At 34.9% G+C, this 14,136-nt stretch overlaps 1 protein-coding gene across 4 annotated transcripts in view; it reads right to left on the reverse strand.

The window, feature by feature from the left end:
• LOC141821205 (histone-lysine N-methyltransferase, H3 lysine-9 specific SUVH4) overlaps window positions 1-14,136 on the reverse strand; it is an 86,941-nt gene that overhangs the window by 65,688 nt on the left and 7,117 nt on the right. For all 4 annotated transcript variants that reach the window (XM_074708598.1, XM_074708600.1, XM_074708599.1 and 1 more), the window contains exons 5-6: window positions 2,485-2,539; window positions 1,830-1,939 (exon numbers count right to left, since the gene is read on the reverse strand). In XM_074708598.1, the coding sequence (XP_074564699.1) occupies window positions 1,830-1,939; window positions 2,485-2,539 (165 nt within the window). The remainder of the gene's footprint in view (window positions 1-1,829; window positions 1,940-2,484; window positions 2,540-14,136) is intronic.

The raw sequence follows: 14,136 nt of genomic DNA on the forward strand, positions 1-14,136 counted from the left end.
CGCGCGCGCGCGCGCGCGCGCGCGCGCGCGCGCGCGCGCGCGCGCGCGCGCGCGCGCGCGCGCGCGCGCGCGCGCGCGCGCGCGCGCGCGCGCGCGCGCGCGCGCGCGCGCGCGCGCGCGCGCGCGCGCGCGCGCGCGCGCGCGCGCGCGCGCGCGCGCGCGCGCGCGCGCGCGCGCGCGCGCGCGCGCGCGCCCGCTTTTAACAAAAATGGTTTAACAACACTAAGAGGCTTAGATTTGTGATAAATAGGCACCATTGTGCCCCTAGTAATTTTTTGAATCTATTTATGATCTTTCATCTAAATTTTGAGCCACAACAGGTGTAATGATTCCTATTTGCGCGAATTCAAGTTCTTTAAGGTCATTAGGCACTTGGGCAAAAGTGTTTAATAGTCTTAAACGACTCTAAGTTAGGAAAAGAATGGCATAGACAAATTTAATGAACTACTAGGGTTACAATGGTATTTATTTGGTACAAACTTGAGAATTTTAAAGTCATCAAGAACTTTTAACCAAAAGCATTTGACAACCTATAGGGCTCCATGAAAAAGGGGCATAAGCAGACTAAGAATTACTATGGTTACAACAGTGTCATTTGGAACAAAGCTATCCTCTTTAGAGTTATTAATCACTTCCGGTCAAAAATGTTTGATGACTTTAAAGGGTTCCAAATTAGGAAAAAAGGAAACCACTAAGGGTGAAATGGTGCCTATTAGGTATAAAAGAGGCCTCAAGGGGTCATCAAGAACTCTTGGTTAAATGGTGCCTATTTGGGAGAGAAATACAATAGTGCACAATCAGTCTTAGTTTTAGTTTCCACCTTCCACCCTCAATGTGCTCACCTCATACTAGCTCACTTGGCCTATGCAGATGATCTATTTTTATCCAGCAGAGGTGATACAAATTCAGTTAGTGCACTAACTACTTGTTTACAGGCATTTGTCGTGACATCAGGCCTTCAGGTCAATAAACTCAAGTCATGTATCTACCTGGTTGGGGTTGATGACAGGACCCATGTACAACTGCTTTCCATTATGGACTTTCAGGAGGGTTCCATATCATTCAGATATCTCAGCCCCTTACTAGATTCTCTAGTCTAATTACAGCCCCTTATTGTAAAAAACAAAGATTGTAAAAAATTTCTCCGCCTCTGAAAGGTATCCGAGAAGAAAAAAGCATAGTGGTAATGTTGCTAAGACACTAGGCTGTGGAGTAAAAATCAAGGGTTCCAAACCATATAAAAATCGATTTGTTGTGCTTGTGTTGTTTTTGTTTTATATTTTCTTTTCGTTGCATTTTAACTCTTTGTAGATGAACACAATGAACGACAAATACAAAGAAATCGAGAATTACTATTCATCCCTCCACTAGCAACATCACCGGTCCCAACATGCACGACGACATCGACAAAGCACAAGGTTTCCCTTGAGGCTTCTGTAAAGTGTGCACCTGCAATAAAGTGGCACAAGCCTTCCATGATCGACACAACAAGGGCTAGAGTTTGGTACTCCCTCTTCTCTTTGTCCTCAACTCCTTGATTCCCTTCTTTTGGTGCCTATAGCACTATGTGTCAACACAACACCAATGCATCTCATTCAGACGAGGGATCAAAAACCCAACTCAAAATGAGATTTCAAACCTTCACATAAATAAATGTACACCTCTTTTATATATATAAAGTTAATTAGTTGAGTTAGTTCCATCTAAAATGATTGCACATGCATACCATGTCCTATATGATTCCCTTCTAAGTTTACCTACACAACTGCAAATTCAAAAAAAAAAAGGCTTTTTTAAAACCATAGTTATAAAGGCTAACCAATGATTACCTGTTTAGCATAAGATATCCCCATGTAGTCAATTCCATTTAGCCAATGGCTATGTATACCAATAACCACCATTTCAGCACGTGAATAGAATTGATGCCCAACGTCAATACCTGACATGTATAAAGGATCGTTCAACATAAACTTGCTGACAAATGATCATGAACATTCATCGCACAAAAAAATGAAGAAATATGATTACAATAAAGTATAAAAAGGCAAATTACAATATCATACGCTAGACATTCAGTTTGTTAAATACTGAAGTTTTGGAACCTTTTCTACACCTAGGCCTATCTACACCATTCCATGAACTTAGAATTATGATTTTTGCTAGTTAAAGATTAGTAGGGTTCTAGTTCAGTGAAGTTCCAACTGAATGGGGTTCAATAAATTCAAAATTATTATGGTAAAGGGTTACACTGGGCTGACAAATTATTTCATTCAATTGGTGTCTTAATCAACTTGAAAAACAAAATTATTTAGCTAAATTCAAAATACCATGTCACGTCAAATAAGAGTTGAAGTATCAAGAGCAAGATTTTCCATTGCATTGCAAACTTCATGTGTATATATCACACAATAAATGTAACAGACGATGCAAAAAACAACATTGCATGAAACCTATCAAAATAAGCTTAATCTTGGAATGGCTAACCTGGAAGATGGCCTATCCTTTTCTCTGGATATAAAACAGATCTATTCTCAATCATCTGCCAAACAAAGTACTCACTTCAGTAAACCAGACACAAAAAATTAGAACAGTTGGCTTCTTCACATAGGACATTCACTATAGCATTCACTATAGATGGGTTATAATAAGCAAATAAATGGTGGCATATTCATCTTCAATATATACAACGAGTGGTAATCTATGAGCTTTCAATAAATTCTAAAAGTTCACAGAATCTTTAGAAAACTTGACATCTGATCTTCAAAAGATCAAATGGGAACGATTATTCAGAATAAGATCATCCCAGTTACCAACATAAGATCATATTTAATTCATTTATTCGCATATCTAGCAACCTACATAGATTTATACACAGGTGCAAGAGTGTCAAACAATTTTGGAAAGTTGCATCAAATGTTATTAGATAATTGGATTGCTTTGTCAAGTAATTGTGAGAATAAAGATTTAAATCACATTTCCAGGTTCAAGCTAACAACATAAAAACCGTATGTACCTACCTCTAAAAAATCCAAGATAAATAAAAAGTGACTCAAATAGGAAGATTATTGGAAAATGCTAAGGGGCTGCTTGGTAGACGGGTTTAAGAGGTTGGAATCGGAATGAAATTAGTTTCATTCCCATACCTAATGCTTGGTAGATGGGAATCGGAATTAAGGTATGATTTTGATTCCCTTATTTTGATAACCTACTCACCCCTCGGTTATCACTAAACTCATTCCCCCCTCTTCATTTTTTTTTTGTCGCAGACCACAAAGCCCTCGCCGCATCGCGTCGTCTCACCTCCCCCCGCCACATCGCGTCGTCTCCCCTCCTCCTCCAGGCGGCGCCGCGCTTCTCCCGCCGCCTCCTTCTCCAGGCGCCGCCTCCTTCTCCAGGCGAAGCCCGCTTCTCCCCCCTCCTCACCTCGCGTCGCTCCTCCTCACACGCTAGGGCTCATCAACCACGCCCACCACAAGCCAAAGCATCCAACAGAATCCGACAGAAGCTCCCATCTCAAGCTCAAAGGTGTGTTCTTCCACGAACTCTGTTCTTCTCTATTCAGTTGGTGTTTCTTTATTGTTGTAGTTTCTTTGTCTTTTTTAACCCATGCCTTCCGTTTGCCTGTTCGACTGCTATGCCATGAAAAAAAGATATTAAATCTTTGTTTTGCGTTTCGGCGGCGTTGATTGTGGTTTCGGTTTGAGAAATCAGGAGAAAGAAAACTTTTCGTGGTGGATTAGGGTAGATATGTGAGCAGAAATCTGCCGATTAGATTGGGAGAAAGTGTTGTGGGATTTGAGGGAGTAAACCATGGGTTGCTCGCCCAATGCCGGAGATTTCTTTGTTCTTGATTCTTAAATTAAGAGTAATTGGTCTTTCATGACCTTATGCAAGTAGTCGTCATTCTGAAAGCCTGTTTCTGGTCATTGTTCTCAATTCTCGTAGATAATTTCGCCTCTTACTGGAATGACATTGCATTTTTAATAATATTATGGGTTGGAAACATTTCGCCTCTTAATGAGTTTCTATTTAACTTTGTAGAAAGATGGCACGACCACCATTTAACTATAGAAGACGTAAATTAATGTACACTTTATGGAATATGTATGGAATGCTCATGGTTTGTTTGGTGGTCCTACTTTATCAAATTGCAATACTTACATATCGCCGAAGTAGGATTCGTCAAATAAAAAGTAGGGAGGACAAACAGATTGCACGTGTGGAATGGATGTTCAGCCTTACAAAAGAGAGCGATGAAATAAGTATTAGTGAACTTCGAATGGATAGGAAAACATTTAGGATATTGTGTGATATGGTACAAGACGTTGGAGGTTTAAAAGCTACATTGAATGGATAGGAAAACATTTAGGATATTGTGTAATATTGTGTGATATGGTCGAGATAAGAAAGATTATGATCCAAAAGTTCCCAACATTCGTCAAATCTGTTAGTCACATTGAATCTAGGATCAAAACCTTAAAGAGGAAATTCCACGCTATCAATGAAATGTGTAGACAAAGTGATTGCACCTGGAATGATGTTGAAAAGAAGATAGCTTGTGAAGAAACATGGTACCTTGAATGGATTAAGGTACGTGTGTTAGTCATTATTGGTTTTTTCAAATTATAATGTCGTTTATGGATATGTTAAATTAACTGATATGTTCTTCTTTTTGAAAGAATCACAATGATGCCAAAAGTCTCTACAATGTATCATTCCCTTATTTTTCGGAGTTAGAAATAGTATATGGCAAAGACAGAGCAACAGGCCTTGTTGCGGAAGATCCTACAATGGCTGCACAAAACATCACTGATGTGGATGCTGAGTTGACTATATCAGTTGATAATTCACCTATATATGAAGGAGTTGAAGTTGATTCGATGTCACATCAAGAACCTTCTGTTACATCAAAGGCATCTCACTCTAAGGAGAAAAATAAATCATCCATTAACAAAGTTCAAAAAGCTTCGAAGAGAGCAAAGATTTCAGCTGAGCAAAATATTGATTCTGACTTCAAGTTACTCAGTGATCGAGTTGAAGGATTTATGCAAACTGTTAGCTCACACTTTGAGTCAATGTCAGCTTGGGTTCAAGGTAAATCCTCAAAAATGCCAGAAGTTCTTCAAATGTTGGATAAGTATGGATTCATTGGTAAGAACAAGTACAAGGACTGCTCAAGTTATTTGTGAAGATCCTGTGAAAGTTGAGTTATTATTCAGTTTGGATCCCTCTGAAGTTGGAGATTTTGTGCTCAGTTGCTTGTAATATGCTTGCGATGAATATTTGGAGATAATACTTTTTTGTTTGACGATGGTTTATTTGGGAGATAATTATTGTGTTTTATTTTGATTGCTTTAGATCTATGGGTCAAGATGTAACCATCAGTAAATGTGTGTTCATTTTCTTGTGCCAATGCAAATACTGTTCACTATGTTTTATTTTGATTGCTTCAAATCTATGGAGACTTCATGTGTATTTTAACTAAAAAAATTCTTGGTTATTCCTACTGTTACAGATTAAAAGGGAGATAAAGATTCTTCAAAACCTTTGTAGCAGCAAAATAAAAGTTATGATGTTTTCCCGTAAGATTCACAAAATAAAAAGTAAAAGCTGATTTCTCAAAATAAAGAGTAAAAGCTGGAAAAGAAAATTGGTTCTTGATTTCTCACAATTCTTACTCTCGCTATAATATATTTCTCTTTAATATGTACGGTACTTAATCAGAAATTAACACAAGTAATACATCAAAGGAGATGGAAGGCCTCCGAAAAACATTTCTTTGGACGAGAAAATTGAAAATTTACACCTTCAGATCAATTGCCATCACCCCAAAAATTATTTTTTTCCAACGTGCTCAACTCCAACGTGCTCATCTTTCTTGCAAAGGATGTTCCCAATTCATAATATCCATAAAAAAATTATTCAATAAATTTTTTCATGTATTTAATTAGTAAGGGTAAAATTGTAAATTTTTTCTGATTCCCATTACTTTCTTATTCATACCAAGTAGCATCAATGGTAATTATACTCATTTCAGTATCTATACCAAGCACCATCAATCCAGTAATCATTCCCATTGTCATTAACCCCTCAATGAAAACTCATTACCATTCCCATTACTGAATATATACCAAGCGCCTCCTAAGTTTCAGTAAATCTATAGAAGAAATTTTAAGGCAAGTGAAACTTTCATCTTGTGAAATTGTCAAGCTTAAGGCTAATACCTTGACAGTCTATTTGAAATCTATTTTAGGATTATGGGTGAAATAAAATTTATTTTAACTTCATAGCTAGATCTATTCATAAGCATCTAGAGTAAGTCTATCTTACCTAGACAGCTGGTTCTTGGCATCTATCAACCGTAGCAAGACTATTTGAGTCAATATTATAATTTTCGTGCTTCCTATGAAGAACTATGTATGTTTAGTCTAGGGACTCTTAGATCGATGGTGGATCAATGGTGATGACTTGAATAGTTGAATTGCAAAATCAGCATCCTAAATATATTTGGGAAACTTAGAGATATCTTTTTAAATGTTTCATGTTCTGTGATTGATCAATGGTCCTTCATTAGTCAAGTATAATTCACATAGGAGTCAAACTTCAAGTTTGTATTTTCTTTAATCGGCTAGTACTAGTCAGAAAACTAAACGAGGCAGTTAGGTTTGTCTCTTATTGATATTTATTTAGGATACTAACTTGTTAATAGATCAAAACCAACTTTCTATTTGTTGATTAAGCGATTAAAGCAAGGATTGAAATATCGTGCCGTGCTGCCCGAAATAGATGATTTTTACCATTTCGACAAGGGATCGGCACCGACACAACACGCGCGACAATTTCAAGTGCTTCATCACGTGCGTCACACGTACGCAACAGAAGGAATCTACGAAAACTTACCTAGAAGCATCGACAAAGACAATTGGTGAAAGATTAGCTTAGCGAGGCGACTGACGAGAGATCAGTAGCAGCGGCGAAGCGGTAGCTAGGCGGCGACCCCTCTTCGAAAGAGGCCAGATGTCAATTGATGAAAAAATCCACAGAAGTGGCAAAATCGGTAAGGGGAGAAGAAAAGGTGAAAATCAAAATCGCAAGAAATTAGAGTTTTATTAAAATCTAATATAATGGTTTTAATTAAAAGTATTATATTAAAATAAAATAAAATTGTATAAATTATAATAAGTGTTATATATATCATATTAGTGTTATATAAGTTTTTTTATAAAATATTTTATTTAAATTATATATAATTTCTAATTAATAATTAATTACTATATAAATTATAACTATATATTATATAAATTAATAATTAATTAAATAAATGATTAACTAATATAATTATAATATAAAATTTTATATTTTTATTAAACATATAAAATTTTAAAGTAAAAAATAAAAATATTCTAATTAAAAATTTTAAATTTGTATTGATAATTTATTCAAAATCAAATCTTAAATTATTTTTATAAATTAAAAATAGATTAAAATTTCAGAAAAATATTTAAAATATTTGGAATAATTTTAAAATTTTATAAATAATTTTAAAATTTTATAAATAATTTTAGAATTTTTAATTGTTAAAAAATAAATATATATATATATATATATTAAATAAATTTGACTTTAGAATGCAATATAAGCTATGTATATAAATATATAAACTATAATATTTAATATACATATTATTCAAAATATTTATAAACTATAATTATATAAATATATATTATATAAATCAATAAGTAATTAAATGAACAAATAGTTAATTTATATAATTATTATATATAAATTAGGATCTTTGTGTTAATCCCCATAACATTATAAGATATATATAAATAGATGGAACTATCCAAGATAATCAACCTAACCTTCCTCTGCTACATGGTATCAAAGCTCAAATCCTAATCAACTATCTTTCTCCCACTTTTTTATAACTGCATGAATAAGGATGTGCATGAGAATTTGATTATCACAATATAACTTCAACAGCTTAGTAGGAGTACATTACAACTTGTCATCAAGAGTACATTACAACTTAGTCATCAATCGTTTAAACTCGATTAGCTTACATATCACATTAGTCATAATTCTTTTTTGTGTCTCTACGTTTGAACATTGTTACTATAGTTTTTGCCTAACAATATTAAGTTGTTCAATAATTAAGAACTTATATAAAATCAATATATAAATAATTTTTAAATTTTACACAATAAACATATTGATTTAATAATTACTATATATATAAATACAAAAATATCGAAAGTGTATCGGCACGATACGATACGGTACCGAAACCATATCGTTCTGGTCTGGGGCCGAAACCTCGACACAGGTCGAGATTTTAAACCTTCGATTAAAGTTTAACTAGTCAACTAAATATATCTTTCTACCCAACCTAGCAATAGTGGACATCTTTTTAGGTGACTAAGGTTCGTTTAGGCGAGTCTACAAAAATTCTACTTTGTCCCAAAAGAATGACCAAAGCAAAGTTGACAAATAAAAAGATGCTTAAGATTTGTCACAAAAACTCACTGACTTTATAAAGGTTCATCACAATCAAAGAGAGTGAAAAGAGATCTGCTGAAGAATTAGAAGAATAACTTCTAAATAAAGGAGGATGAATATGTTGCTTACGTGCAAGCAAGATGGGTTTGCAATGGATTTATATGCTATTGATGAAAGGATTGACAGCCATGATATCTTGTCAAATGCATTGAAAGAATTACCATGTAGGCTCCATTTTGGACTTCAATAATGGATTTGTATCAAATATCCAACAAAACTTCTAAATGTAAACTTATATATTTTAAGCTACATGAAAGTTCCAAACCTATTTAAAAGGAAAACAAGAAAAATATTGTTTTCTTAGAGATGAAAGAAAAAAGAGGATCATCCAAGAAGAAGGTGCAACAACTGGTTCATAATGATAGCTTTCTTTAGATTTTGACTCTAACTCAAATTTAATCAAATGATTATGTGATGACCTTGCCTTTGGCAAGAGGCTGTTTCAGGATTTGAACCCGTGACCTCTAGGTCACATGGCAGCAACCTTACCGTTGTGCCAAGGCTCCCCTTCAAATGATTATGTGATGATTCGAAAGAATTCACACATTGTAAAAAAAGATAATTCAAAGGATCAAGCACTCGAACTAATGGAAGAATAATCAAAATTGAAACCAAGAATAAATGCTGCAAAAAAGAAGAAAAATAATGAAGAAAATTCAAAGGCAAAGATGGCGTGTTATAGTTGCGGGAAGAAAAATCATTACATGAATTACAAGAACGAATGAATAGAGATCAAGAAAGACAAGTTTTTAAAAAAATGAAAAAAGAAAACACTCTAGCATATGGAATGATAAGGTGTCAAACAAGCCGATTAAGTCGAGCACAACCCAGACCCATCGAACTATTTTTGTTGTGTTGAGCCAAGAATGGCACGGACTTCCACTAGTCATAGGCACGTGGCATCACCATGTAATAGTTAGCAAGAGACCACCAAAACCCTAAAAAAATTTTAAATATATATATAAATTAGAACAATTGAAAAATCAAAAAAAATATTTTTTTAAATAGAAATTTTAGGAAATAATTTTTAAAAATAAAAAATATAAATTTAGAAACATTAAAAATAGGAAATTAAAAAATAAAAAGATAAATAAAAATGCTTATTTCAACCCAAGAACAAGCCTCAATTTTAAAGCATTTATTTTAATTACATATATTCTTCGTTAAGAAACTTATTTTCGAATAATGTATACAATAATTTAAGCATGCTCATTTAGAAGGTACATAACTACATGATGAACATAAAGCGAACTATTTTTTAATACATCTATGCAAGCAACTCAAGGTATTTAATCTAAAAGAATTATTTAAGCATAGGTTTCCAAGCAATATCTTGTTAAACCCATTAGACTCAATGTCATAAGGGTACCAAAAATATTAATTTTCCATGGCATTCAGTAGGCACAACAAGTGTGATCACTAGAGATAAATAGTACTTGTAAAGTGGATGCTCATGACACAATCAGCAATGGTGAGAACAAAATCATTAGATACAAGTAAAGGTAATGTGTCATTTCACAATAATGATGAGAACATAATCATTAGATATAGTAAAAACGAATTCAAAAAAAAATTATTCATAAAACTTTATTAGTAAATGTATGAGGATAACATCATAAGTGCAAGTTACTAGTGTAATATGGGAAAAAAAGGTTGAGTTTCACCAACCAAATATCTTATAAAACATTTTAATTCGAGCACTATTGTTCTTATAGCAAGTTGAAATGAAAATGCATACATTGTTAACTTATTTTTGCTCCTCAAGCATACAACAAAGTGGTGTGTTCATTACGAAAGGCAACTTATGCTATGCTTAATGAATTTTCTTCATCTAAAAAGTTTTAAGTTGAAGTTATTAGCACTAGATTTTATATTTAAAATATTTATTTATATTTTATCTTGTTGAAAATCTTTATGAACTCTTGGTATAAGAAGTCTTCCATAAAATACTTTTGGATATTTAGTTGTAAGCTGTATTTTTTTAACACTAAAGATCACTTGGATAAGTTTTCCTCAAAGGAAAATAAAAGTCCTTATCAACTAAAAGATTGTCTTTGAATTGCTTTCTAGTTTACATATGTTGGATAATCTTGCTTCCCCTGTTATGGTTAAATTGATCACATGGGCTTCACAACAATTTAAATCAAAATGTCCAGATTGACTTTGTCTTGGATTTGTTATTCTAATTTTTATTGTAGATCATTTGAAGATAATAAGCATAAACAACTTAGTTAAAGAAAATTATAAGGCAAGAGAAGTTTTCTTCTTGTGAAGTTCTCAAGCATCAAATAAGCTTGAGAACATGTACAAAAAATGTACTTTGAGTTCATAGGAAGATCTTTGCATGACTAGGAAAAGCATCTACCTATTCTTGTAATTTACCTAGATATCATATTCTTGTAATTTTCCAACTATAGCAAGGCATTTGAATCGAGTTCCTTGTTTTCCATTTTTATATCAAGGGATACCTATGTTCATTTTAGCGAGTTATATATCGATGGTGGACAACTAAACATATGCATTGAAAAGAGAGGTGTCCTAAATGGGTCTAGGAGCCTTAGAGATGATATTTTGAGTATCTCGTGTTGTATGGTTAATCGATGATTGTCAGTTGGTCAAAGCATAACTAAAACAAAACTCAAACTTCAAGTTTGTATCACCTTTAATATATTAGTTACTAGTTAGATGACTAAAAATGGCACACTGAATTTCTCTCTTGTTGAGATGTATTTAGGCAGCCAAACTTGTTTAGTGAACCAAAACGAACTTTCTGTTTGTTGGCTAGATGACTAAATTTGACTAGCCGACTAAATATAATTGTATGTCCCTCCATGTCACAATCCATTGAACCACCATTAGACCTATCAGACGGGTCAACTCGTGGCGGGTCGGGCAGGCCCATGGCAGGCCGGCCCGTGGCGGGGTGGCCTACCAAAAATCCATCATAGGCAGGGTGGGGTGAGGCACAAGCCGTGGTACGGATTAGGAAATCTCCAACCCAACCCAAGATAAGTTGCGAGTCAGGTAGGTCAATCCACCAAAAAATAAAAAAATAAAATCCCTACAATTCATTGAATTTGATCCTTTCATAAATAAGCATTTGTAGAAAATCCCCAATAAAATTTCTAATTCTTGATTTCACACCAATTGGTATAAAAAATAAATCCATAATCTAATTTTAGAAGGAAAAAAACTTCCTTCTCAATCTGCAAGTCAACCCAAGCCTGGCACGGATCGGCCCGTCTGGACCGCAACCTTCACAGACTGGCCTTTTTATTCCTGCTTTTAAATGGGTTGATAAAATTTCAACTCAACCCGCTTACATTGTTTGATAAGGAAGGCCAACTCGACAAGTCCAACCCAAATTGACGGCTCTAACCAGCATATCCTTTACACCTCCATGGTCGTAGTTCCCATCTTAGTGATCACACCTTCATATTGCTAGTCTCCCCTCCATAATTCCAAGGCCCTTCTCACTAGGGATGTTTTGGGTGTGGGTCGAATAGATAATGATCTAGGTCACATAAGATTATCCTAACGTTGGCACCAGCATGGCTATTCACCACAAGTTCTCTCATCAAGACCTTGTGCAACTCGGCAAGGAACAATTTATACGCTATGCAACTTTTGCCTCTTACTCATCTGAAGCACCATGGCTATTAAACTTGTATTGTTATGTATTCCCTTTGGTGAATGCTAAGCTCATCCTCAAGCTTGACACTTTTCTGTGGAGGTTTCAACATCTTATTTCCTTTTATCTGATTGGATTTCAGCCCCTCTCAAGTCCGCCCTTCAGTTCCCATCAACAGCATCCTCAAGACGAGCAATCAGATTCATAACAGCAGACCTTCGAATTCTAACTTGGGCTAGCAATGCTTCTGGACTCATTTCCAAGAGCATTCATAATATCCCGCACCTCCACTCATTTCCAGGAGCATTCTTAATACTTTAGCAGCAGGTCCCAGTCCACAATTGGATAACACCAAATTTTACTAAAGGAAGAAAAAAATATCAAATACTACCCCCACTCAGTCAATTCAATGAAATTCCACTGTTGTCATTATGGCATAGGAGTACCATGACTCCGTCAGTTCCAAACTGCTTTCACTGTGTCATCCCAGCAAATCACTTTATTTGCCCATGGAGGTACTATCTCTATTATCTGTTCATCACATGCCTCAGGATCATCTTCTTGGATCTTAGACTCGAGAGTTGACCATATTTCTAATAACCTATAATCCTTCTCTAAACTCTCACACCACTTGACCACCCAACCAATGTCAACAGATCTCACTCATTCATTAAAGCCATTGAAGATGTCCCCATGTCACTTATGTTGCACCTGTCTTTGGTATTTTATATCCTAAGTTTCTATTGAACTTATTTTCTATTAATAAGTCACAAGATTCTTGAATTGTTCAATTAGCTTTTATGCTACTTCAGTCTCCACTCAAAATTGTAGGACAGGCACAGAAATTGGCATCAAGCATGAATCTCAAGGATTAAAATAGCTTGATGTGCCTCCAATGTCTATGGCTTTATTTGCTACACCTTCACTCTCTAGATTCACAGTCGTCTTAGTTATGCCTCTCTCCAAAACTTAGAAGCAAATGGTTCTCAATTTTTTCCCAATCTTCAATCCCTTGAATGTGAATCATGTTAGTATGTTAGTTAGGTAAACATATTACATTTCATTTTCTGCACCATTTGCGTTAGTTCATTTAGATATTTGGGAAATAAATCGAGTTAGCTCTATTTTTTTAAAAGATAATTTGTTACCTTTATTGATGATTACTCCAGTAGACCAAGAGTGTCTCCTTCTATGCTGAAATAAAAATCAAATTGGCATCTCAATCAAGTATTAGCGCTCTCACTCATTCTAGTCATTTCTATTGAGCCATGATATTCTTCATCAATCTTCATGCACTCATACACCTTCATACACCTGAGCAAAATGGCATAGTAACTAGCATCTTGTAACATTGCTCAAGCTTTATTCATATATGCATATTGGCTTTCTATCTAGGATGATGTTATATTCCCTTCACTATTCTCTTTCTAGAAGATATTATATATTTTCTTCCACCATAAGTCTTTGGATGCACTTGCTTTATTCATCTAGTGTCCCTTGGCTAGAAAAAATTATTTTCAAGGTCCATCAAGTGAATATTCGTAGTTATGATCACCTTATCATTATTACTCTCCTGAGACATTTAAGACCTTTATCTCTCCCATTGTAACCTTTCATTACATGCGGACCTTCCTCCACCCTCTACTATAGCTAACCAACCACCTAAAGTACCTTCCTTGCAAGTGTACAACCGACGAACTGACGAACTGACGAACCGACGACCATGCTTTAGAGACACTCCAACAGCTCCTTGAGACTCTCCCACTCTCTAATCACTATTTGCCATCCTGAATCCCACTTCTAATTTTGATATTTCTATAGCTTTTTGTAAAGGCACTCATTTCTCATTCATTTTCTCGTTTTATTTCTTATGCATCTTTAAAACTCAAAGACTTTGCCTTTATGCACTCTTTATCCCCATAATCACTTCCCAAAAATATTCA

The sequence above is a fragment of the Curcuma longa genome, chromosome 2 (assembly GCF_044706935.1).
Source record: "Curcuma longa cultivar G26 ecotype Majalengka, Jawa Barat chromosome 2, ITB_CL_G26_1.1, whole genome shotgun sequence".
Taxonomy (NCBI): Eukaryota; Viridiplantae; Streptophyta; class Magnoliopsida; order Zingiberales; family Zingiberaceae; genus Curcuma; species Curcuma longa.